The sequence below is a fragment of the Thalia democratica genome, chromosome 6, assembly GCF_965202585.1.
Source record: "Thalia democratica chromosome 6, ktThaDemo2.hap1.1, whole genome shotgun sequence".
Classification (NCBI taxonomy): domain Eukaryota; kingdom Metazoa; phylum Chordata; class Thaliacea; order Salpida; family Salpidae; genus Thalia; species Thalia democratica.
In genome coordinates this window covers 27,998,108-28,025,771 of record NC_139170.1, presented here as the reverse complement: position 1 = coordinate 28,025,771, position 27,664 = coordinate 27,998,108, and the positions used below count along the sequence as shown (strand labels likewise).

Sequence of the window (27,664 nt, the reverse complement as noted above, 5' to 3'; positions counted from 1 at the left end):
ATCAAAATTGAAAAATAAAGACTACATCAAATAAAAAAGCAGATGTTAAATTAAACAAATGTATGAAAATATTTTTAAAACAAATATATAGAATTTTTAAGGAATTATACATTTGAAGTTTAAACATTTTAAACTCACTGTTAAGAATAATAGAGTCATTTTGTAGAAAAAAAACACAAAGATGATTGAAAGTTTTTTTAAATGTGCAAGAAAAAATATCCAAATTTTTACAGTTAATTTGTAGGATTGCCAGTTGTTGGGTTTAGTTCAAAGATTTTTGTTCAATGCCTAAAAATTAAATTATCATAAAAGTTAGTTAATAATTTTTTATTATTCTACAATAAATAAATAAAAAAACTTATTTTAACTACTAAAAAAGTAAGTTTGTCGGACAAAGTTAATAAAAATCTATAACAAAAGTAAGAATATATATTCAGGGTTCGTGCGCGAAATTCCTTTTCATTTAGCCTGACAGAGACCTATTTAGCCTGACATTTTTTCAAAGTAGAAAAAATCACCTTCATAAGGCATTTTGGGTATCGGGGGGTCTTAAATAGCAAATTAACGCAATAAAAGTATTCACAAAACTACTTTTAAAGAAAATAAAAATTTAAATGAATAATTTTTCAACATCTATCAATCGCTTACCCAGAAACTTGAATATTTTTAACTGGTCATTATAATTTCTGCTTCAATGAATTCAAAACTTTATTAAATTTTGGGGCTTAGTTACATCCACCACTTATCACCCATATACAGGGTTCGTGTCAATTAGTACTTAAATTCGTCAATTATAAGTTACATGACTGGACCAGAAGCTTTTATTAAAACAGAAATGTGAATAAGTCTGTAAAAGAAATACAAAATGTAATTAAACACATCTCTCAAAAACTTTATGTTATCATTAAAGCATCTTAATTTTTAAAATAACTAATTAAACTAATCATGATATTACATACGTTATTTCAAAGAATCCTTTTAAACGAATACATAAAAATAAGTATTAAACACATGATCTGGACTCTAAAACTTATCTTTTCATTAACAACATAATTTTTAAAATAACTACTCAAACTAAAAAAAACAGTTTAAGCTTTTTATGTTAACACATAAACTATTCAAAAAAATCTTTATAAACGAATGAATGAAAAACATTTATATTAAAAATAATTTTATATTTAAAACTGTTATAATAAATAAATGTCTTTGAACGAAAAATAAACTTTAAACAAACACTTTTGGATAGACAAAAATTCAAAAAAGTTCTAATCATTTTGTCACTTTTTTAATTTTTGTAAGCAATCCAATCTCTTTATCTAAACTTGCTAATTGACGCTTAGCTTTTTCACGCTTGTTTTGTAAGTCCTGCAGTTCTCTTTTCCTAACTTCTCGATCTTCTCCCTCTTGCTTTTCTAAAACTAAGTCATCTCTTTTTTTTGTCTCCAACCAAGCACGATAGCGCTCTCGTGCAAACGAAACCGAGTTCTTTAATTCTTTTGTGATTTTTACTTCATATGGCTTTAGGTTTTGTGTTTGCATGAAGTCTTTCACTAAGCGTCTATTAACTACAGTTTTTTCCTGCATGTTATCGTTCAGGAGAGCCTTATTGACACTAAAACCTCTTTCAACTTGACTTTGACCGTGAAAGAGAACTAAAATGCACTTTATGACGTGAGAAAGCGACTCGTATACTTGTACATTTAACTTGTTAAAAAAAAAGCTGTCTAACCTCTCTGTAGAACTATCATAACTATTAAACATTAAAATATTGGCTTGTTTGGTTATTAGCTGCTCGAACTCAAACAAACTTTTGTCTCCAACATGACAATTGATAATTTTCTGCTGTGATAACTGTTGTACTAAATGTTGAAAGCGCAATAAAACAGTGTCTTTCCCCAAAGTTGACAACATTAATGGGTTTAAACAAGTCGTTTTATGAAGAAAAGACGATCCAACTAGCAATCTTGACTTCAATTTTTCCATAATGTTGATAACAAAAGTTTTTGCCGATTCATTAATACCTAAATAAGCGTTTTCGTCAATTTGATTGGTTTTTTTTAGTTGGTCTAATTCAAATTGGCCAGAACAACCAAAAAAGATAGTACGCTTCTTGGCACTGGGTTCATTAAAATTGAATTTTTTTAGATGTTTCAAGGTGAAAACGCCAGTAATATGGCCTGCTTTATAGACAATACCCATTAAAGTTTTGATTATATCAAGAGCATGATCTGCCATTATTGGCACCAACGGATCACTGCTCTGATACTTACTTAAATAAGGCTTCAACACAGAGGCAATATAACTAAAAAATTTAAGTTTTACTGTTACTGATGGGTCTTCAATTGCACTTGCAATAACTTTAAAGTTGTTGCCTTGCGGCCTTTTACTTGGGACTCGTGTCTTCCAATGTTTAATCATGAATACTACACTTGGCCAAATATCAATTGCCCGATCAGCTACTTGCTGGCTTTTAATCCAACGATGGGGACAAAACTTTAATGGGAATTTGGTCGTTTTAGTTTGGGCAATATAATCACTCCTGCGTGATGGGGCATTAAAAAAAAGTGAATGCAAATTTTTCAATAGTTCTTTTATGTGCCATTTTGTTTTAGTACATCCAAATTGGAAGGCTCCATGAAAAATATGGAGGCTACAACTGCCAATATTTATTAGTGCAGGCAAATCTCTTTCTTCTCTACTAGAAGAAATAGTCTCATAAATAGACCAATTAACATTTGGTCCATCCATGGAAAGTTGGACCATTTTGCCTGGATCAAAATCTTCCATTGCCTCGTTTAAACATATATTTAATTCTTCTGAAGTGCAGTACTTGGGAAACTTGGAAGTCAAGTACTGTACACAAGATTTCTGCGTAGAAGAGTCCCAGTATGACACAACAACATCCATTTGTTGTTTTTTAACAACTTCATTGAGACTTTCATCAAAGGATATTGAATAGAAAGGCGACTTTTTTACACGCTCAACTAATTCATTGTGGAAAAATGGACCAAGTCCAAAATTAATGACATAAGAGCACTTTTGAGCTCCCATGGTAAAGTAGCGATGAACTTTGCTGTCTGGAAACATCGTTTTGAAAGTTTCACTCATGTCATCGCAGGAATTTGCTGAAAAATTCTTTTGTGCCACGGTCAATGCCCAAGTAATTTCAGAACAAACAGCATCAGCAGGAACATTAATAGTGCTAGTCTTGCTGGAGCTTGGTTGGCTGCTTGAAGAAAAAAAAGAATTGATGCTTCTGGTGCTCTTTATCCGCTTCAAAGCATTCTTGTGGCTATCTCGCTTCATATGGTTCCTTACTGCTTTCTCACCCATATTAGAGAGCATGATTTTTTTGCAACACCAGTTGCAGTAGAAAGCTAATTTACTGTTATCACATTTTTTTATCCATTCAGAATACTCTTGATTTATCAACCAACTATCATTGAAATAAGTTTGTCTCAAATTAACTTTTGACATAATGCTATCACTTAACTAACTATAGTAAATTAACTAAATCTGAAAAATATTAATGTTAAATTTACAATAAGTTTATCATATACCTGTTTTTAAAATACATGCTTTTATCACTTATTTTGAACTTTTTAAATAAAAAACTAAATTTTAAAATAAGCTTCATTTTGCTAAGTAAAATTATCTAAGCGTTATAATAAACTGAAACATTTAAAAAGAGTAAAATAAAAATTACTATCAACTCATTAACTTGCAAAATATGATTCTACTAATTATGAAACTTATATCTTTAAGCTAAGTTTTAGTCTTGTGAATATTTCTAATAACTTTGAATAAACAGAAAATAAAATATATGAACAAACTGCTAAGAGTATTAATCTAAAAAGTATTTGTTATAAAGCCTTTATATTAGATATTAAAACAGTTTAACCAACTAAGCTCTGAAAAACAAAGCTCATGTAAACAAATTCAGACAAACAGCTAAGTTGTTGAACTAAACTGTAATGTTTAAACTGTACTTTTTTATGAAATTTTATAAATATGACGTATATAATCTACTAAAAATAAAATAATGAAGATTCTTAAAATTATTTTAGAGATTCAACAAAAGGTTTTAAGCACTTATTTTTACAAATACTAACTGATTTTGTCTTTAATAACTAAATCTTTATTTAGAAATAAATTCACATCTCAATTTGATCTTAATTAAAAAAATTTCATGCATTTGAACTGACAAAAACTGAGATTCTCAAGTTTTTAAACGTAAAAACTGATTTAGCCTGACGTTTTTCAACTTTTTTCAAAAAAACTGATTTAGCCTGACTTAGCCTGACGCGCACGAACCCTGTATATTACAACTAAATTCGAATACCATTATATTACTTTTTCTATAACATTTCAAAGCTTGATGAGTTTGTATTATATTATTTGTATATTTGTTTAAACAAATTTAAATTTTGTGTAAATAAAAAAAATTATAAAAAAAAATTCTCCTCACTTGCTCACGGTCGAGTTGGTCCACGAGCTCGTGTCATAATCGGTGGTGACATCATCGCGACGCATGCGCTTCTCGCTTGCTGACGACATCGTGACGTCATCTTCGTCCGAACAGTCGTCCAATGACATCCGTTTGTTGCTGCTTACAGTGGGCACGTGACTAAATCAGTTTACTTAACATTAAATTAAATAATAGTTACAGTAAATTTTAATAACAAAACGTAATTTCAATACACAAGACATTGTGTTAAAATTAAACAGTACTAATTTTTAGCTTTTTAATAAAAAATTTCATTAAAAAATATATAACTAAAGTAAAAATGTTAACACAATGACGTTTTTTTAACTTTAGGCTAGTACACATTAAGATTAAAACTTTCTTCCAAAAAAACGAAGACTCAAGCTTACTTTTGTGCGTCTTTCTGCATCTTCAAAGTCAACTTTTCAGCCTTTTCAACAGTGTGCTTCATATTTCCTATGAAGCAAAACAGAGATGTGGACAGTTTTTCCTTGGACAAAACGTAATTTGCTCCATTGGTGATGGCTCGTCCTAAGTACCTCGGCCTGAATAAAAAACATTTGATGGTTGGTAAAGAATTTCACACTAAACTTTTGTAAGATTATATCTAAGAAAAGTTTAAACATGTATTACTTAGTCAAAACAATAAAACTTGGTAGTGAAAATTAATCCGGGTGATATATAAAAAACCTGGGAAGCATTAGGACAGATCTGTCCACAACGGAGTTAGCAGCCGACTTGCAGTGCTTGTTTATTCCCAGTATTTCAATGGAGTTAAACTGTATTATGGTCACGTACGGTTCTTGGTACACTGCAAAGATTTAATTTAGTTGCACAAAGGTAAGCAAGAAAACATGATAGTAGTAAAAGTTTGATACTTAATAGCTGCACCCACTTATACTTATAGGTAGTTTAGTCCAGCTAATGACGCCGTCGCGACTCTGCTGGCCGTATCCGTCCACAAAAATCCCCATGTCTGAAAAAAAAGACAAATTGTATTATTAACTTCTAAGTAATGAAACGAGGTATTAAAAGTTAAAGATAACAATTTTACATAACATGTATGCAATTACTTTTAAAAGAAAGTTATTTTATTGTTAGGTAAAGATATGGTCATCTAAACCAGTGGACTTTAAGTTAGTCAAAATCTGTGCACCCTAAATTGAAAATAAAAATTCTGTGTACTCCAAGTGCGAATGTATAGTATAACTTTCAAAATTCCCATAATACTAGTGCAGGGTTTCCCAACTTTTTATCAAAAGTCCCTCGTTAAAAAAACTAAAAAAAATATGGTTCCTCCAACAATATTTTTCTTAAAACGCCCAATATCTTTTTTTGCTCTTCATCATAGACTCCAGAACAAGATTAAGTTTCAACTTTTTTTTATAAATTCTAGTATAAGTTTTAAAACTACAACTAAAACCGCCTAAGCCTTTTTTTGCTCTTCATCATTAACTCCAGAATATCTGGTGTAAGTTTCAAATTATGGCCTTGTGGCTCCCCCTTTTACAGCTTATGGCCCCCTAGATTTCCTAAAATTTATTCCATATTATCTACAACAGATTTTAAAAATACCACTAAAATGCCTTTCTATTTTTATTTTTTCCTCTTCATTATAATTTCTAGAATATCTAATGTAAGTTTCCAAATTTTTGATTATTTTTCAAGTTACCATTCATGCACCCCAAAATAAATTTCGTGTACACTAGTGTGCCCTGGTGCACACTTTAAAGACCAATGATCTAAAAAGTTGAAAATAAAAACAGAAAAGCAGTAAAGTAAAACAGTTTTGTAAACGAGAAACTAAGCAGACAGTATAAATAAAGATTATTGAGTCGAACATAAAAAATCAAAAAAAAGCATTACAAATGCAAACCGTTAAAGCACAACAAGAATTCTTCTTTGCCATCATCTATTTTGATTGGTAGTATTGAAATGGGAAAATTCTTTTCAGGACTTGCCCCATTCGTCAAATAGCAGTCAGTTGTCATAAACTCTGTAAAAAATCCTAGTAAGAATGTATTGCAACAGCAACTGTTTTAAAAAGTTTAAACTAACTTTTAATATATATATTTAGCACTTATTCAAAAAATATTTTAAGTACAGACGTGCTAGTAAACTATTTATTGTAATGTATTTTTTACTGTCTAAATTAGACATTTTATTCCTGGTAAATAGCTAGTTATTTTTAGATCAATTAGACTTACATATATTTAGCACTAAAATTGTTAACACTGCCATAAGTTGAAAAAATAATGAAAATAAATTAAGTTTGAATTAAACCAAAGTTAAACAATGCCTTTGCAAAAGCTAAAATACATCAACAAAAACGAACCGTCTATTTTATAGTCGTTCAGAACAACTTCGTAGAACTTGTCAGTTCCGATGATCAAACTGCACGTGGTGAAAAGAAGGCAGGAGCACGGTTCAGCAGTGTGCGTGCTCTGCAAACAATTTCAATTATAAGAAACTCACAAAAAACATAAAACACAAAAAGCACCAACCCATTGCTGCACGAACTTGTTACCTTCCTTGTCAAACACAAACACGACTAGTTGGAACGACTTGGCAACAGCGAGGTACCTGACGGAACCGATCAGTTTGGTGGCGAACAAGTGGCACCCTTCCGTGTCGCAAACCTCACTGACACAACAACTCAACTTTTCTGCTATCTGATGATTTTGACGGTTATGTTGTTTTACAGTTAAATATTATGTTATTAAAAGTTTAATGATTTACGAATCTATTTATAAAACTATGTTTCACTAATTGATTTAATTAATAAGATTAATTAGATTCTCAATTACAATAATTATCTGAAAATCAAATAAACATTATGTTATTTTTAAGCTAGGGTTTTTCAGCGAAATAATTTGAGACCTCAACTTAGTTGTAATGGAACTTTATAAAAATTAAAGTTTTCAAACCAGAAGAGCACATCAGTCAAACAACTTCTAATCAATCCCGTCAGTAAACTAAACACCAACCTTTTCAGTATCGAGCACAACGAGGTTGGTGGTGGAATTTTTTTCTTCCACGGCAACGCACTGGTGGCGGCCGATGTTTTCAATCTGCAGTATTTTTCCCACGCCTGCCACCAGCTTCACGCTCGACTGATCACAAGTTTGCGTTCTGTTCGGAGTGAACACGTGCAAACCAGCATCACTTCCCAGCAAGATTTTCTGGGACAAAATATTGAAATTTGAGCAATTAAGTGGATTCGCTCGTTGTGTTGATATATAAATGTATAAAGACCTTACCAAGAAAAAAAAATTAATATATTATCAAAAACATTTTGATTTTTATTTAAAAAAAATTATTGATTTAGTAAAAGTGATTACCGTAAGAAAAACGAAATTAAATAATAATGGCGTCATTCAGTATCATTTACTTTTAAACAACTAAACTTTGAGATAATCATGTAACAATACATATTAATTTTTTGATGAAAAGAGTATAATTGAGATTGAGTTTTTTAATCATTTAAGCTAAATTAAATATATTAAAAATAAAGTTACTTCGTTCAATATAGGCGTCGAACACGTAAAATCGGTTTCCAAATTTCGCCCAAGCTTCAATATTTCAAATCCTTTTATTTTCTGAAGAAAAAAAGTTATCAAAACAAAAACAAACTTAGGTTTAATTTTAAGGCGTACTTACAGGATTGCATGTTTGCGACGGAGCTTTATTTTTTGCATGCTCGGAAATTTCAACCTGGAGCTTTTCAGCCCAAGTTCTTTTATCGGAAAAAGTTGAAGCTAGAAAGTAAATGTCTCTGACAGGCCAACACGAGTTTTGAGCACCAGTTTGCAGCTTGAAGCAGTAAGCGAGATCTAGAATTGACATTAATAATTGAAAAATAAATAGTAAAAAAGCTAAAAACATCGATTGCCTGCAGTAAATGTAAGACAAAAAAAGCTTTTAGGTATGATTTTTATATACAGTAAGTTTCATTATAAACTATAAATTAGAAGGTTCTTTCTACAAACAATTTAAGTAGATATAATTCACTTATTAGGTTATTTTATTTACCTTTTTTATCAACGGTCGGCAGTTCCTGACTGCAAACATGAGTGTGAATTAATGTTGATTGAGACAAGTCTACCACGTCATCATTGCTGGCTTGCGCTGATATTATTTTCAATTTGCAGTTTTCAATCACAACTTTCCGCTCACTCCAACTTCCGTTTCCACACAAAACTGAAACGAATTAGTTGGTTAGCATCGTTTATTTCAAAAGAACAATTTAACACAATTTCTTAATCATGTTTTACAAATGTGCGCACCAAACAACCCTTCTTCAAGAAAATGCTAAGTGTAAACAACAAAAATTGTACATTGAAAAAAAACTTAATATTAGAAAAGTTGAAATAAAAACCTTTTAGTTGTCGTTGCATTTCGTTTCCTTTCTTATTAGTCAAGAACCTATTTGAGAAGGCTACTATTTTAGTACCACTCTTGGTTTGATGATTCATACCTAACACAACAAAATACTTAAAGTTGAAACGAATACCATTGTGTAATGAAAAATATTTAAACATTTACTATTCTATAAACAAGACTTCATTGATTATTCAGTTTATGTTAAGATGAAACAAACCAGTACTAGTTAGGTGACTCCTGCATTCAGCGTGACACACCACACCACTTTCACTGCATTTATACGCAACAGTGGCGAATCTGATGTAGTTGAGGCAAACTGAGCACTTTACAGACTTGTTGCACAGCCATGTATTCATTCTGTTTATATAAATTTAATTAAATAAATACATGATGAATTTCCTACTTTTTAACTAAAAACTAAATCAAATACTACCTTGTTTTATATGAAGATCAAATTTTAGATTATCAACTAATGATACTGTTTTATCTAATGCCTTAAAAATTAACATAATAATGATAGGCCTAAAGTCCAATTTTCATTTTAACAATAACTAAATTAAATCAAAGAGAATTTAAATAATTATTTTTTTAGTATTATAAATTCTTAACTATAAGTTTGAGGTAAAGCAATCATCTAATTGTTTTAAAACTAATACAAAAAATTTAAAATAATGAAGTCAAAGTTTTATTTGTAAACTTACAATTTATAACGAAAAACTATAAATACTAGGTTAACTTAACAAAATGATTCTAACTTATGTGGCGTTTTACAATTCGTGGGAGTTTTGTTCACTTTAGATTGGGGTTGAGAAAGTGGTGGCTTCACAATGTCAAGAACAGCCGACTGAGAGGATGGGCTTAGAACCTTGTAATTTACGTGAGCTGCTGCTGAGCTTCTACGGGATGACTTGAGTCGTTTCACTGATAAGTTTCAAGCAGTTAGTTTGACTGTTTATATTTTCAAACAAAGACTTGATCCGAAAAATTAAGCAGAATTAATAAAAGCATGATATTTCAGGACAATACTTGACGTCCAAAAAGTAGACTTAATAGTTTATATATATTAAAATACTGAAGCAAGTACTAAAATTTGTACAAAAAGTAGTAACAAACCTTTAGAACTTAAGTCGTGGATCTCAGATCTCATTTCATTGACTTTCTGTTGCAGTTTAACGTTAGCGGCTTTTTCTTCTTCCAACAACACGTTGAGCTCTCTGTACTGCATTGGGGCTTTGTACAGCAGTTCCTTGTCTTTCTTTTTCTGCATCAGTTTGTAAAAAAACTAAACAAAAGTAGACAAAAAGATATACGATATAAGTTATTTTTTAAAGCACAATGAAGTTTTAACAAGCTTTAAACGAAAATTAGATTGCCAACGTCGAGAAATAATTAAATTAGTCTTAAATTTTTGATTTACAGTTATATTTATCTTAAATTAACATAAAAACATATTCTAGAGGTTTGAATGTTGAAAAAGCAATTATAGGTCTTTACTTAGTTTGAGCGAAACATAGTTTGCCAAATAAACTTTTGAAAAGATAAAATATATAAAAAGTTTATACTTACTTTTTTCTTTTTAGGTTCAATTTCCTCAATTCTCGATTGAAGGAAGTCAATGGCTTTATTTTGCTGTTCACAAGTTCCGTTCAACCGAATAATGGCGTGATTATGTTCCAGCTGTCGAAATTAGACTGGTTTACTAAAAATTGGAAAACAAATAACACTTCATTAAAAAGAAATACTGCAAACGTTTTATCGGTTTTAAAAACTGGTCAAAAAATTCATCAAAGTCATAATAATCAAAAACTTTAAACTTTGTTAAGGACATACGGGGGTAAAACACTTTATGTCAAACTTAGTTTACTTTTTTACATAATTAGATAAGCTAACTTTTGAGATATAAGCAATCAAATTTAGAGCAGTAATAGGTTTTTTATGGGAGGCGTTAACTAAAAGGGCAAAAATAAACTATTTAACTAAAAATCTATCTCCTGCTTCGTTTTTGAGCAATTGTTTTTAAAAATTTAAGAGTAACCTTTAATAAATTTTAAACAACTTATAGGAAAAAGATTATTCAATTTTTGTAAAAAAAAAATTTTTGAAAACAAACAAAAAAAAAATTCTACTTTGGTCATAAACTATTTTTTGGCTTTTTTTCAAAAATCCGCGTCTTACAAGTTGTTGGCAATACTGAAAAGTACATTTCCTGAAAATTTGAATCAAATTGCCTCGAAAATGAAGGTAGAGATATATTTTTAGTAAAATTTTCAAAATCCTGAGAAAATTGACCTTGAAAGTTTCGATTCCATATGGTTGTCCGGAATTTTTTTTTATAAAACTTGTTATATCTCAAACATTAATGAAAAGTATTGTTTAGTATATACTCTAAGCTAGGATTTCCAAAACTTTTTTTTTTTAATTCCCCCTTTAAAAAAATAAAAATTAATCTGCTAATCCGACATGATTTCTCAAAAAACTCCCCTTAAGTACACCTAACACCTGATTGTTTTTTGCAGTTTACCATTAACTCGAGAATATCTAGTATAAAATTCAAATTATGGCCTCATTGCCCCCTGTGATTCTTTACTAATCATGACCCTCCTTTGGCCCCTAGGACCATATGGCGCACTTTGATAAACCCTGCTTTAAGCTTTGAAATAAGATCCAGTTTTATTTTTTGTAAAAAAAATTGTTGGACTCCCCTATGCCCTTTTATAAAACACCACAAACCTTTTCAGTTTCGAACTTGTTGAGAAAATCGATCCTAATCTTCTCCAGCTCGTCGCACCGCTCCATCTCGTCTTCCAGCTCCTGCTCCAGCTTCTGCAGGTCTCCGTACAGGGAATTCACCTCCAGCTTCAGGTCCTCCCGCTCCTTCTCGCACAGCAGCCGCGCCTCCTTCTCATTGGCCAGCTTTCGGCCAATTGCTGCCGCGTTCAGCTCTAGCATCCGGTACTGACGCTCCTTGTCGCGCAACTGGACAAAATTTATTGGATCATACCGACTCAAATATTTTACTTATATTCAAAACTGTACATTAGCAAATATAAGTGTAAATTCATACTTAGTTTTGTAAACATACTAACAGACTTGTTTTAATCAATATTTTAGAAATTAATAAACTAGTTTTTTTCAACCGTTACAACTCATTTTTCTTAAAAGTTTGTGAGATAAAAATATTCAACCTAAACATATGTACAGATAAACATTCATACAAAAATATCTAACAATCTAAAAACGTTAAATTTCATCTAACCTGTTCGTCGGCCTCGTGAACCTTCTGCATCGTTTCTCGCATCTTCTGATCAATTTCGCGAATTTTATCCGCCGTAGTTTCGTCCATTTCTTTCAGATTGTTGCTCATTTGTTGCTTGGAAGTCTGCAATTCCATCTCAAGCTCGGAAATTTTTGATAATGCTTCGTCCCTGTCATAAAAAACTTTAATTTGGATTTTTGAAAGCTTAAAATATTCATTTTAATTTAATAAATCGACCATTTAAGGAGTAACAAAGCTTATAACGCGCTGTATTTAACGATTACAGGAATAAAATTTAAGGCATAATTAAAAATTTTTGGGTAATGTTTTCTAAATCTTTTGTAATTAAAATGTTTCATGTTTATTTTTAATTGGTTTACCTTGATTTAATAACTTCATTTTGGTTTTCGATGAGGTCGTTGTTAAAACTTTCCAGCTCTTCAGCTTGTTTTTCTTGCATTTTACACGCTTCTTTTAGTAAACTCAAGTCCTTTTCCAATTGCTGATTCTTGTTTTCAGAAGCTTGCAGCGACTCTTCAACATCCATACACATCTTTTCAAAGTCTTCATTTTGACTCTGTAACTCCTTATTTTCGTTTTTAAGAACTTCTAGTTCTTCAACTTGCTCTTCTTGTATTCTACATTCTTCTTTCAGCGAGCTCAATTCATTTTCTAACTGCTGGCTCTGGCTTTGAGAAACTTGTAGCGATTGTTCCAACTTTTTGCACTTAAGTTCAAAATCTTGATTTTGTCTTAGTAATTCATTCTTTTCACCTGTGGCTTTTTTAACTTGTATTTCATGCTCGTTACACGTGTCTCTTAGTAAAACAAGGTCTTTTTCTAACTGTTGGCTCTTACTTTTAGACTCCTTTAGTGATTCTTCCAAACTCGTGCACTTCGTTTCAAAGTCTCTGTTTTGTTTTAATAAATACTTATTTTCATTTCTCAGTTCTTCTATTTCTTCACACTGCTTTTCTTGTACTTTGCACGATTCCTTTACAAAATTTAAATCGTTTTCTAATTCTCTTTTCTTGTTTTCAGAAAATTGCAGTGACTCTTCCAAGCTTTTCGACGTAAGTTCAACTTCTCTACATTGTTTCAACAGCTCCTCCTTTTCGTTTGCAAGCCTGTCCAACTCTTCAGCTTGTTTTTCTTGTGCTTCTCTCAGCAGGTTCAAGTCTTCTTCCAACCGTCGATTTTTACTTTCAGAAGCTTGCAGTGAGTCTTGTAATTTTGCGCACATACTTTTGGAGTCTTGATGCTGTCTCAACAAATTCTTCCTTTCATCTGTGATTTTGTCCATTTCAACCTGTAAGTATAAAATTATTTAATATCTATTCAGGACAAAGTTTAATACTGCTACTTTTCAGTAAATTATTAAAGAACAAAGTTTTAATTTTAGATAGAAGAGTTTACTTAAAATTACAAAATAAACATTTTGTAACTTAATTAGATTCATTATATTTAAAACAGTTTATACAAAGTTAAAGAAACATGGTGGGGACTCCAATTACTTACAAAATTTCAACTTTAATAACCATACATCTCATAAATCAGGAGTCGGCAAACTGCGGCCCGCGGGCTAAATGCGGCCCTCAAAGTCAAAATCTGCGGCCCGCGAGGTCCTTTTCAGTCAAAGATATACTTTTTAAAATGAATAAAAATTTTATTTTTGTAATAAAAACTTACAGTAAGGCTCTTAATTGAATAGTTACTGTTTATTAGAGCTTAAATACTGCTTAAACTATTATATTTTTGGTCTTAAATAATATCTTTCTACTGATTACTAGAACTTTTTTCAAATAAATGCGGCTCTCACAGGTTTTTTTCTAAATTAAGCGGCCCGCGAGCAATTTTTCCTTGGATAATTGGTTCGCGAGTTACATAAGGCTGCCAACCACGGTCATAAATTATAATCTTAAATTTTTTAATGATAATTTGTTTTTTTATTTTTAGCAATCTATTGGATTTAAATACTAGTAGCCGGCAGGATCCAGACCAATTTTATTTTCAAAATAGTTAAGAACTTTTTTAAGATATAAAAAAAAACTTTAATATCACATCGATGATATCTTTTTATTTAGTTCATATCTATTATTATGTCCTAAATAACTAAATGAAACATATCTGATAAATTTATTTTTAATTTTACCAAACTTATTATAGAATAGGGATGGGCTACATAGGTATTACGGGTAGGACCCGAATGCAATTGATTATAAAATTTAAATAGTTGTACTAAAACTAAAAAAATATTGTTTGAATAAATATTTACGAACACGATATATGAGTTAAATTGCGCGCAAAATTAGTGCCTAACCATGACTATATTGTTACAATTTGGTGCTTAGCCCAATCAAAAACTTATTTACAGTACAGTTTTAGAGTTTAATTAATTAGCGTACAAAAGTAAATGTATAATAAATCTGGCCCGTGGTGTACACAAGGCTACTAAATCTGTACTTGAATTTGTAAAACTTTTAGAGACTAGTATGGTACAGAACAGGGGTCGGCAAACTGCGGCCCGCGGGCCAAATGCGGCCCTTGAATACAAAATCTGCGGCCCGCGAGGTACATTTCAGCTAAGATATTCTTTTTAAAACAAATTAAAATAAGTTTTTATGGTGAAACTTACAACTAGGGTTTAATTCAAATAATTACTCATTGCCAGTACTGTTTTATGGCTTGTTTTGTCTAAATTTTTAGTTTAAATAGTATTTTTGTATCATTTATTACAATAATTTTCTATAAACTGCAACCCGCGAAGACTATTTCTGTATAGAGCGGCCCGCGAGCCAATTTTTGTATAAAATTACGCTACTTATACAAGGCTGCCGACCATGGTATAGAACATTGAATGAAGTATAAAAAGGTTGATAATAGAAATAAAAATAAAGTTTAAAACACTAACAAAAAATTATTAAATAAATAAATATTGGTGTGTCACGAAAAGAAAGTTACAAAATAACTGTGTTTTAGTCAATAAACATGCTTTTATATATCCTAATCTATAAAATCATACGCCAATAAAGTACAAAATCTTTTGGATGTTACATTACACATTTTTCAAAATTTTAAAGCAACATTAATAAATTTTAAAAATATTCAAATATCGTTTTTATGTAGATCAATTAAAATTTGTAAATTTATCTAATATTGTTGACTTGTTTATGATTGATGGTTTACTTATGACTATTCAGAAACTTCATGGTACAAATTTAATGTGACTATTTTTATATATAGACGCTGAATTTAGAAAAAAAATACTCACTTCAATAAATTGGACCAGGATCTTATTAAAAAAGGTTAGATCCGGTAGATCACTAGTCTCCTGTTACCAAACAAGTGCTAACAGAAATCAAATTAACAACTACTTAATTATTAAAACTAACGTTAGCAGAACTTAAAGCTGATGTTTTTGTTTTTTCAGCTGCAATCAGCTCCTCATTTAGTTTTTCAATTTGCGTTGTTTTGTTTAGGCTCTGTAATTAAAATAAATATTATTAAAAGCTAGCCCCCTAATAATTTTACAAATCATTTAAATACCGTAGAACTGCGATAATTAAATAAATTATTTAACAAAACAATTGATTAGTATTTAGAAACTTAATATTTTTTTAAAGTAAATAAACTTTTTTTTAAAGTTCTAACTTAGTTCGTTTAGTGATGAAATATCTAAAACAAGGTGTTTGTAAAATAAGAAAAAAAAATTCAAATTTCTATAATTGTTTACAAAAATTAAGGTTATTGTAATTATTATTTTTAAACTTGACTATAATTTGTAGAGTTTTAACTAGGCTAAAAGTTTCCTTTCAAAACTTTTCAAAAAATCAAACTGTTATTGAAATATAAATGCTTAAAAGTTGAAGAGTACTGTAGGTTCCTTATTGGAGCATAAAACTTAAACGATAAATAATAAATAAAAATAACTGAAAAATGATCTCCTTCTACTTTTTTTATGATATATAACTTAAAATTTCAGGAAATAATCCTTAGAGTAATTATAAAAATATGTGGAATGAACTTTTTTTCAACAAGAAAATATACATTTTAAGACCAAAAAAACAAAAAATAATTAATTAAAAAAAACAAGTTCGAAGATTTTAAAGCTGTAAAAATCAACTTTTAACTTAGTTAAAACTCTACAAATTAAGTTTAAGTTGTAATAAAGTTATTTACCCCCTCCCCCATGTCTTTAAACATTATGACATACAATACAATTCATATCTAATTATACTAAATTCGTTTATAATTTTATAACCGACTTGCAAAAAAAAACTTTAACTGAATATAAGTTTGATTTATTGTAAAACAAACTATAAAACACGAAAAGTAAACTTTTTTTTAATAAACAAGTTCTAATAAAATAGATAAGTTTATGGAAATAGTTACAGACAATTCTTAATTATTTACAATACTTTAATAATAATAACAATAAAAATAATAACAACTGGGTTGCCAAACTTAAAAATAAAAAGTGTTCCAGGTTTAAATTAAAGGTTAAGAACTGTCTTAAAAGAAATATAAAAACATTGAAAGATACTTAAAATTACAATAAATGTGTTTTTAAATAAAAAATAACAATGATATTAAAAACAAAAATATCTATATGATAGACTTTCGTATCTAATCCAAATTTCATTACTTTACATATTTTTTTTTTTTTGCGACCCTGTAATAATGGTAATAATAATAGTACAATGACAAAACGTGCAGTAATTTAAGTTTTAATTTTTTAAACCAAAAACATCAAATAATGTTAAAGTAAAAGAATAGCAAAAAAAAAAAAAGTAACTGTAAAATTGCACAAAAATAATTATTCAAGGTTGTTAAAAATTACATCAAAAAATAAAGCATATAGATATACCTGTTTTTTGAAAAGGTTTATACTTTTTTCGTTTTCAGATATGTTTTGTAACAAAACTTCGACTCTTCTTTCTTTCATCTTAAGGCTATTTTTCAGTTCAGTTATAGTGCTATCTTTTTGAAACTCAATGTTCTATGTAACAAATAAAAATTTATATAAAAACTTTAGTACAGCTGAGGTACTAAAAACTAGCTTATCATTATAAAATTATATACTTTTATTATTTTTTTAGATTATAATATTAAAGGTGTTGTAGTTCAACTCGAGACGGAAACTCAAGCCAGAAACTTTAAACCAATATTAGTTTTCTCAAACTAAATACGTTTTAATACAAAAAAAATCATCTAAAAACTATGTATAAAAGTTTTTACATATAAATTAATAACAAAAATTTTAAACTTATTCTAACGTCTGTTTGAATAAAGTTAAATTCAATTAAAAGTGCATATAAATGTTATAGTACAGGAAACTAGTAGGCACAGAACTAAGGTTTGAAGTACATTTTTAAAAATATAACTTTTTTATATTAGCTATGCTACGTATGTTTTATACTTAAAGGCTTAAAAAAAGTGATAATAATATTTTTCTAAACTTGTTAATAAACATATTTCTTATATACTGATTGGTTTAAACAGTCGTTCTATAGCAGCAACAATTAAACACAAAAAACAAACTTCAATTTTGGATGATAACTTTTTATTCTGTTCCGTGAGTGCAATGACTTCGTTACTAATATATTCTTCCTTTTCTTTTCTTTGTGTGCGAAGCTAAAAATTTATATTATATTTACAATAAAATACTTTGAAACATATATTTAAGTATGATGCTTATAAACACTTTTTGCAGGCATACTTTTATTTTAAGTTACTTTCCTTAAATAAGACTTTGTTAAGGAAATTTCATGAATAAAAGGGGAGATAATGAAGGATTTTCATTTTAATAAATAAAACTCATCATTAGATGTTTTATTTTTTTACAGAACTATCAGTTATCAGTTTTCAATAAATGTTGCTAATTTAAGGAAAGATAATGGTTTTAAACACTATGGTTCGTACTTTATAGGCATGTACTCGTGAGAACTTTTAAATGTTTATTAAACAAAAATATTAAAAATTTAGTTAGTTTTAAATAAAACGTTTAAATAAGTTTTTTTAGTAAATATGATATTTGTTAGTGTACGAAAAATTGCATAAAATACTTGTTCAATTAGCTTTGTTTTATCAGAAAGTTTTTCTTCGTAGGCATGTACTTTTTTTTGGAATTTTATAATGTTTGCATTTACATCGGACTCATTTGTATCCACAGACTGACGAAGTTTATCAACTTCAGAAGTTAGCTGCATAAGTTTTTTAATTATTAAACAACAGCTATTTAAATATAATGAAACACAAAACAACTGAAAAAGCACTTACATCACATTGTTTAATACTTTTTTTTAACTTTTGAAATAAAAGCCTTTTTACAGCATTTATGTAAAAAACACAAAAAATTGAAAAATGTTTATACCTGAAAAATAGTTTTATCTTTAGTTTCACACCTTTTTTCTAGGACTTTTACATTTTCGTTTACATAACTTAACTTTGTATCTAAGTTTGACGCATTCCTCTTTACCTTAAAATATAAAAAATAATAATAAAAATAAGTAATATAATGCTTACATCAAAGTTTATCAACTTATTACACAACATAAAAACACGTATTAATAAGATTATCATGAAATTAAGTATTACATATACAATTGTAACGACTAATACACATATTAGGATAAAATATTAAACTTTATACTTACTTTATTTGATAACTATTACAAAATCATTTTAATTACTTATTTTATAAATATAAATATTTGAACCAGCTTTTAAAACTTATAAATAAACAAAAATTATACTTCTACATAATGTAAATTTCTAACACGGTTTCCACCATTTGAGGCAAAAAAATAGCTTGAGTGACCAAAAACTATTCTGAGTGAATATAATATAACTAGAGTCAGCCTGAGTTTATTAAAAAAATAACGTAAAAAATTATTTTGCGCTTTAGAAACAGCTATTTTCAAGCCAGTGTGCATTTTGCACAGAAGTATTCATATAATACAGTTATGTGTGCACAGAAAAATAATTGAGGTAAAAAATATCTTTAAGTATATTCAAAATCAACGTTGTTCTATTTTTCAAAGTTATTACCAAGTTTTAATGTGTCATGTAACTATTAAATCACTTAAACCTTAATTTTATTTTATTAATAAAAAAGTTTTCCTTCTACTGTGCACAAAATTTTAAGATGTTGAGTATATTTGCTTTCGGATTTTATATACAGGGTTGCCAAAGGTATTTTGAAAAAAAATTCAGGTATTTGAAAGTACAGGTTTTTTTGTAAATCTTTAGTGAAAACTAAATTTACTGTAAAACATTGTCTTAAATTGTCTTTTTTAGGTTGGTTTTGAACTATTATTTTATCTTTACCATTTGACTGAACTATAATGCGAACTAATAAGTTTTACAATACAAAAAAATCTAACTTCACTGAGTTCTTCTCTATTTTTTGATAGTTGATCATGTAGCTTTTCGTTTTGTTTCTTAAACACATCGCAACTTTTTTTATTTGTATCTATAGTTTGCTTCTTTTCATTTTCTAAAAACTTCAACTGAAGCTCCAACTGTATTTTTAAAGTATATCAGTTATTAGTTTATTTTTTGACTTTTTAATTTACACATATAATACTAAATCACAAGGAAAATCGAATACTAATTTCACGCAATAAAAAGCTATGCAGCACTAAAAAATAAATATTGTGCAATATAATAATAAAAATAATAATAACTTGTAACAACTAAGTTATTAATTTAAAATATAAATACTAAATAATCAAAATTTTTTGTTTTAATATCAAGCGAACAAAAGATTGTTTGAAAAATAATTTTGTAATTTTTACTAAACTATAACAACTTAAGTTATAAAATTATATACTAGGTTCTGTAACATAATCTATTTTTTTAAATGTAACCAATACAAAAAAGGATCTACAAAGTTGAGTAAATTAAGGACAAATTAACTTGCTTTTGCAACAATAATGGTATATGATTTTTAAACGCAGATCTTTTTTGTAATATCACAAAAAGCTTAGCCTTCTTTTTATACTGTTATCATAAAAGCTAACCTTTTTATTGTTGTTTTCTATTTCAAATAGCTTTTCTTCGGCTAAGTCCAAATCCCCTTGTAAAACGAATATTCTGTTGTCTTTTTCTAACAAAACTTGTTCGTTCTGTAGAATATTAAATATTTAAGAACAAAGGTAATTGTTTTATTTTATACTTTGAGCATCAAAGTATCTTGATTTTGAACACTACTTTTTAATTGCCAACTATCATACTAATATGAAACACGGTATAGATAAATATTTTAGTATCAAATCAAGTGTATAGATAAATTTAGTAAAAAAAGTATATTTACTTAAAAGCTTTCCATACTAACGTGACAAAAGCTATACATGATACCCAACATATACATTCAAAAAATGTATCTAAAAAATAACACGTAGACACTTATTAACAACTACAACAAATTATATTATTAAACTTTAGACTTACTTGTTTTAGTAGTTTACGATTTTCATTTAAAATGTTACCTTCATTTTTAATTTTACTTGCAAAAAAGCAATTTTGTTTTTCAACTTGAGATTCCAAGTTCTTTTTTTCTTTTTTTAATTCATCTATGTTTACCTTTAACTGATAAATAATTTAAATCAATAAAAGGTATAATTTTACGTATTCACATCATGAATTTAAAAGGTAATTGAGATATTTTACTTTGGCAACAAAATAGTAAAACCAGTATATCATAATTTACTACAATAATTATATTTAATTGCCAAATTTAAAAACAACAAATAATATAAATACTTGTTAGTTTCTGTCTTAAAAAGCAACAACAAAAAATCAGCTTAAAATGTTTATACCAAAATAAAAGTTGTCTTAAATTTTTTTAATCCAAAATTTTTAATAGAAACTTTTTTCAAATATACAATTTTATAGGGTAGCTGTCAAATTTGCATGAGCGTTCAAAATTGCACAAATGGTCACTTTTGCACGGAGCCATTTTTGCACGGGTTGATTTTTTTTTGTTTATGACCAATTTCAATATTTTTTTATTATCACTATTACCCCTAACCCTTACCCTTGGTCGGTAACTTAGTTCTTTTTTTTTACTATCACTGTTACCCCTAAACCTTACTCTCGGAAAGTAGTTTTTTATTAATTTATCTTTTTTTTTTCGTTTTTTTTTACTCTCGTGCAAAAATGTAACTCGTGCAAAATTGACCCTTGGTGTTAAATTTTTTTTGTGCAATTTTGTGCCCTCATGCAAATTCGTCTTCGTGCAAAAGTATCTTCGTGCAATTTTGTGCACTCATGCAATTTTGTTCTTGTGCAATTTAGTAACCTCGTGCAATTTCGTCTTCGTGCTATTTTGACCCGTTCCCAATTTTATAAGCCTACTGAACAGGAATAATATATATTTTTTTTCAGTTTAAAATAAAGCAATCAAAAAAAGAGGCAATATGTAGTTAAAGTATAGTAACTTTTATTTAAAAGTATGTATAAGTGTAAAAACAAAAAAGTATACCTTTAAAATTTCGTTTTTGTTCTTATTTTCATTTATCTTACTTTCATTTTCTAATTGTAGTAATTTATTGTTTTGTCTTTCAGTTATTGTTCGCAGTTCGTTTTCTTGTGATGATTTTAACTGCAAAATTATATTTATCAAAAGTTTTACAAAAAATAGATAAAAGTTGTCAATTACAAAATTTACTTTTATCCCTACTACATAAAATTTTGGCTAAATTATTAATAAACCAACAAATTTAAACCTGAATTTTATGTAGTAGGTATAAAAGTAAATTTTGTGAATTTTTCATGTTTTTGCCTTTTAAGCTAAAATTTCTTTTTACAAATTTCAGTAATGACTCTCACCATTTTTTCATAAGTTTCAGATTTTAATTGAAACATATTAAGTCAATAAATCCTTAGTTGAATTGTCTTTTCAGATACTGACAGCTATACTAAATATTGTGAATATGCATAATCTAACAAAAAACCTTTACAAGAATACTTGTTTTTTCTTGTAATTTGGCGGACAAGCTTTCGCTTCGTTGTTTGTAAAAATCTACTTTATCTTGACATTCATTATCCCTTGTACTTAAATTTTCTTTTAACATGTTTGTGTCCTTTATTTTCTGTGTTCATTTGTTAATAACTACTGAAATTGTTCAAAACTTCTCACTTTATATTTACAAAATGACTTTACTGTCCAAACAGTAACTTTGTACTGATATAAATTTAAGATAATTAACTTTAAACACGTTTTTTAGTGTAATAAATAAACTTAAATTTAATAAACTTTTAGTATATGCAACTTAAAAAAACACATTTATAATGGAAATAAGTTTAAAAAAACAGGATTAAAAAATATCTATACCTTTTTTAAAAGCATATCCTTAGCTTTAAGCTCCTCATCTAAAGATGTTTTTGTCTTGATGGAATCTTGTAAATCTTGTGATAACTTTTTAATAACATCATCTTTCTGTATGAAAAAAACATCATTTTAAAACATTAAATATAATAATTTTTTACATATTATAAAAATAATTTGTATATGGAAGTTAGGAATAAAATAAATAGTATCAGTTTATTTAGTTTACTAGATACAAATGCACAAAAACTGTTTGTTCTTAATTAAAACTTTATTTTTTTCAATTGTTGCTATGTTAACAGACTTATACAACTTTTTATTGCGTAGAATTTTTTTCTAACATTCTAAGGGGTAAAAATTTAAAATTGAACTTTTTTCATAACTAAATATTAAATTGGAAACAAAAAGTGCTAATAATTTCTTTTGTGGTAACTATTTCTTTAAATAAAAACTAAGACGATACATATACATTTTATCTAAAAAATGTTTTTTAATGAATCATGAATTTAAACAATAAATATGTAAAAAAGCAAGGTCTATTAAAAATAAAAATAATAAGTTTGTTTAAAGAATTTACCTAGCATTTTGGTTTTAAAGTTAAAAAGATTTAACAAGTAATTACATAGATTTTCAATGATTTTGCTCAATTGTTTTGCCATTGTATATATAAAAAAACTTTACTAAAAATAAATTATTTCATTAACTAAATAAGCATTTACTACAATGGTCAACATTTAAAAAAAAGGTAAGTAACATCTGACTTAAAATAAATAATAAAAATTAACTACTTCTTTCAAAACATTTTCTTTTTCCTTAAGGTTTGTCGCAGCACACTTGAACTTGTCTTTATAGTACACTATTTCAGTCATTTCACTCTTTTTTCTATTTTCTTCTAACGTTTTAATTTGCGCTTGAAGCTGAAAAAAGCGTCATAGAATTATACAGCTGTATAGTTTGGGTTTAGGAATAAACAAAACAATAATAAAAAGTGAACATGTTGTTATATATTTCAACTATGCAACATATTCAATTTGACTTAATATCTACAAAAAGGTAATGACAAAAATATTTCAAAAGTAGAGAGCAAAGTAAAACCCTTAAAAGAAGTAAATTATAGCAAATTAAACAAAAAAAAATCGTGTTTAGAATCTTTAAACAAGTATTTTATATACAGATTTTAATTATTTTAAACATAAGCTGCAAGCGTATTTCTTAAAAACTTTACAGACTATTGAGAAATTTAGTAAAAATAAAACTCCTACTTCACATTTTTTCTGTTATATTATGTCTTTACTATTACTAACTTTAAAATTTAAAATGTTATTAATTATTGTTTTTTGACTAAGCTAGTATTTTGTTGAGTTTAAAGCACACTAAAATTATAATGATAGTTTAGAAGATAAAATCAGACAAAATCAAAAAAGTTAAAAATCCGTTTTATTAAAAACCATCACATATTTATAAAATGATATATTTTAATTCAAACAGCTAAATAAAAACATAAAATTTGAATAACAAATCCTAAATTTATGATACTTTTAAAAATTAGTATCTAGTTTTACTGGTCAGGTATGAATTTAAAAACATACATTGAATAAATTTTGTTTTGTTTCACTTATGCTATGGTCTTTATCTGCAATTTCTCTCTCTAATCTTTTTATTATAATTTTCAGTTTAGATGTCGATATTTGATTTTCATTTTCTACTTGTTGTTTGACCTATAATTTTAAATATTATAAAAACTCTTTAACTTTTCATTACACTTCATTCTAATAATGAACTGAAAGACAAAGCATATATTCTCTGATTCAAGTTAAAAAAATAAACAAATAAACAAGATGTTTTTGCCAATAATAGTACTATAAAACGGATCAAACAAAACTAATGATCACCAATGTTATATTACGTAAAAAAAAGTTGTTACCCCACTATGCTCTTAAAGATGAAATTTAAATGATTAAAACTAATTAATGTAGTAGTAGAAGTGGAAACAGGAGAGTAAAACTCAAAATTAAAATTTAGCACTATTAAATGAGCATAGACATAATAACTAAATTAATAGAATTATAAATACTTTAAAGATAAAAGTTAATTTTGAAGACAGTATTGACTTACAACATGCTGGAACAGAAGAATAGTCTGAAACTTACAAACAAAAATTTAAAAATTAAACTTGACTATATCAGTCAGGGTATAATACTAAAAACTAAAATTAGCCCGGGCTTACCTGAGTTTTTTATATTCAAATTAATGAAAATTTTGATTTCAACTTAACTGAGGCAAAATGGATTTAATAAATATGTTAATAGCTAAATTATAAACTTTAACATTTCATTATTTATTTTTTAAATGTATAATCCACATTTTAGTCCTAACTGAAAAGTACAAAGTATTTTTTTTTTAAGGCGATTTAAAATATTTTATTATTAAATATTGGTAAACAAAACTATTTTATTTAGTTGTGAAAAACTTATAAAAGTGTCATACTATATTTATAACCTACTTTAAAATTTAAGCCAAAATAAGCAAAATGTTTTTATCACAAGACTAAAAAAAGCATGATAAGAAACAATTTTAGTAAATACATACTGCTAAAATGTGTATATTTCACAAGAAACTTACAAAGTATCATATTTTATTACTCGATATTTTAGAAATCATTCTAATTTTAAACTTGTTAAACGCCTCTGAAAACATTATAGCTCTAAATTGATCAGTCTTTGAGTTTGCAAAAAAAAAATTAATATTTTTATAACAAAGCTTATTTGGATAAAAAGTAAATGCAGTAAAAAAATCGAACTAAAGTAGATAAATGTTTTATAAATCCTTGACAACTAGTATAAATATACCCAAAACGGGTACAGCAAAACTTATTTATGAAATAGCTTTAAGGTTAAGTATTTTTAAAACCTTAAAAGTTTCTATTTCATTTTCAAGGAGCTTGATTTTGTTCTTGTAATTGTTAGTTTGTTCTTCATTACAATTAGCATTTTGAGACACCTGTAAAATGAAATTAAAAATTAAAAAACATATTTTATTTTTCAACAATAAAATAAACTTTTAAATTATAACATACTAAACTTGAAAAACTTATAATTCTAAACCTTATTATTCTTTTTAATTTTAATATATGCTATATCAGTATTTCCGTTTAGAAAAACATAATTCTAAAAACTTGTGTAATAGTAATATAGTTGTAACACTGAAAATCTAAGCATAAAGTTTTGAATGTATATTTTTAACTTGCTTTCTGTATTTTGTAAACTACTGTGTTTTCATTATTTAAAAATGATGATTTTTTAAATTGATACATGTCAACTATAAACTAGTTTTATTAAAGCATATTCTGATTAAAAACAAAAGACTCACTAAAAATTTAATATTTATTAAAATGTTAGCATCCATTAATACAAATTTTAAACAAATACTTTTATATTTATATTAGTTTCTGTTGAACTCATTTAAAAGTAGCCTTTAAATAAAACAAAAAATGGGGTTTGTAAAATTTTTAACTTGACACATGACTTTATAATTAATTAAGTTGCAACAGCTAGTTTTTGTAATTATTGTTTAAAGAGTTTTTATTTTCAGTAACTAGTAAGTAAAAAAATAACCAAGTAACTAGCTACTTAGTTTTAAACAACTAAGTGAATAAAATGTTGTCATTACAAGACTAGTTTATTTTATTAAATACTTAGTAAGTTCAGGTAGATAGCTTCGAAAAGTGCTGGCATTCTGTCTCGCTATACCAACATATAGTATTATGTTCTTTTCTTATAATTAAAATATAGTTATAAACTTAATTGAATACTTAACACTACAGTAACTAGCTTGTATATAAATATTCTGTAGAAAGTATAACTAAATTTAACAATTTTAAAATCCGATTGTTTTAAATTATCTATTTTTTATTAGTGGCTTTAACATTATTTATTAAAATAAGTTTAAACTAAAATAGCTAATTTAAGGAACTTTTTGCATATTAATTATTTAACATTTTCAAGCCTTAGATTTTGTTTAAAATATTAAAATTATTTATCTATCAAAAACTTTTACATAAAATTAAAACTTGTATTTAATAAATGTTATCTGAACTTGTAGCTACAGGATTTACGTACTGATACGATTGTTATACAAATTCTAAATAATTTCATATAGAAAAAGAAAGCTATTTTATATTTTGAATTATAATTTTTTGATAATCAATTTATTTCCTATAAATTTTTTTTAAATGGACAAATACCAAGTTTGTTATTAAGACTTTTCAGAGTAAAATAATAAAAAGTAATAAAAAATTTTGACCTTATTTATCTTTTGCAGTAAATTGTAATTTTCTTTTCTCAATTTGTCTCTTTCAGAACGTGTTATTTCCAATTTTTTGTGCTCATGTGAATATTTCTTTTGTAGATTTTTTAGAGAAACATTTTTACTGTGTAATTGACTTTCCCATTCTTCTTTAGTTAAATCCTAAAAATAAAAATATATATAAAAAAATCATACAAAAGTAAGTTTTGTACTTTTGAAATTTTTAAGTAAAAAAATTAACTTAAAAAACAAAAAATATTTTGTAGAGGCATGTAAGAATTTAACTGAAAAATATTACTTACATACTATTTACTTTTGCTTTATAAATAAGTTTGCTTTATAAATAACCTAACTTATTGACTAAAAAAAGTTTATTTAATAAAAACAATAAAGTCAGTAAATGTTAAAACTTATACTGGGGTGTAGAGTAGGAAAATGAAAAAAAAAAATTATGGGCTCAAGAACATCTTCTATGTATAAAAAAATGCAGAAAATCATATTTTAACTAACTTCATACTTGACACGATGTTCGTGTATGCTGTCCAAGAAACTGTTGGTTGCATCCTATAAAAACAGTAAATTTTACTTATTATTAAATTCATGTTACATAAAAAAATATTTTAAGTTAAGTTAGACAAACTTTGCAAAACCCTCTTTTAAAGAAACTTGTGTTTCATATACAAGCAAGTATAATCTTTTTTGGATTAACTTAAAAAAATAAAATTTAACTTTTTGTGAAAATGTACTAAATTAATATTAATAACTATTAAAATGTGATTTAACTTCTTAGAAAGATATTTTTTATCAATAAAGCTTAGATATAGACAATAAATTTACCTCATTAATAAACTGTGAGCTATCGTTCATTTTGATACATTTGTCTAAAGTTTCTTTAAATTCT

The 27,664-nt window shown here is 27.2% G+C and overlaps 1 protein-coding gene across 1 annotated transcript; it reads right to left on the bottom strand.

The window, feature by feature from the left end:
- Positions 1-27,664, bottom strand: LOC145837737 (uncharacterized). Its single transcript, XM_082945170.1, has 37 exons — positions 27,601-27,664; positions 27,274-27,327; positions 26,761-26,925; positions 25,369-25,458; positions 24,048-24,176; positions 23,247-23,375; positions 22,465-22,569; positions 22,085-22,222; positions 21,613-21,732; positions 20,580-20,717; positions 20,150-20,254; positions 19,511-19,648; positions 18,499-18,603; positions 18,191-18,328; positions 17,667-17,759; positions 16,993-17,124; positions 15,518-15,607; positions 12,506-13,434; positions 12,126-12,294; positions 11,600-11,845; positions 10,436-10,546; positions 9,983-10,130; positions 9,625-9,790; positions 9,087-9,226; positions 8,865-8,963; positions 8,519-8,686; positions 8,147-8,319; positions 8,005-8,085; positions 7,474-7,668; positions 6,991-7,158; positions 6,822-6,930; positions 6,363-6,482; positions 5,382-5,462; positions 5,177-5,297; positions 4,876-5,031; positions 4,469-4,627; positions 1-288 (listed from the first exon to the last, which is right to left on the bottom strand). Exons 1-37 carry the CDS (start codon positions 27,628-27,630, stop codon positions 282-284), a joined length of 5,445 nt encoding a protein of 1,814 aa, XP_082801296.1. The 5' UTR covers positions 27,631-27,664; the 3' UTR covers positions 1-281.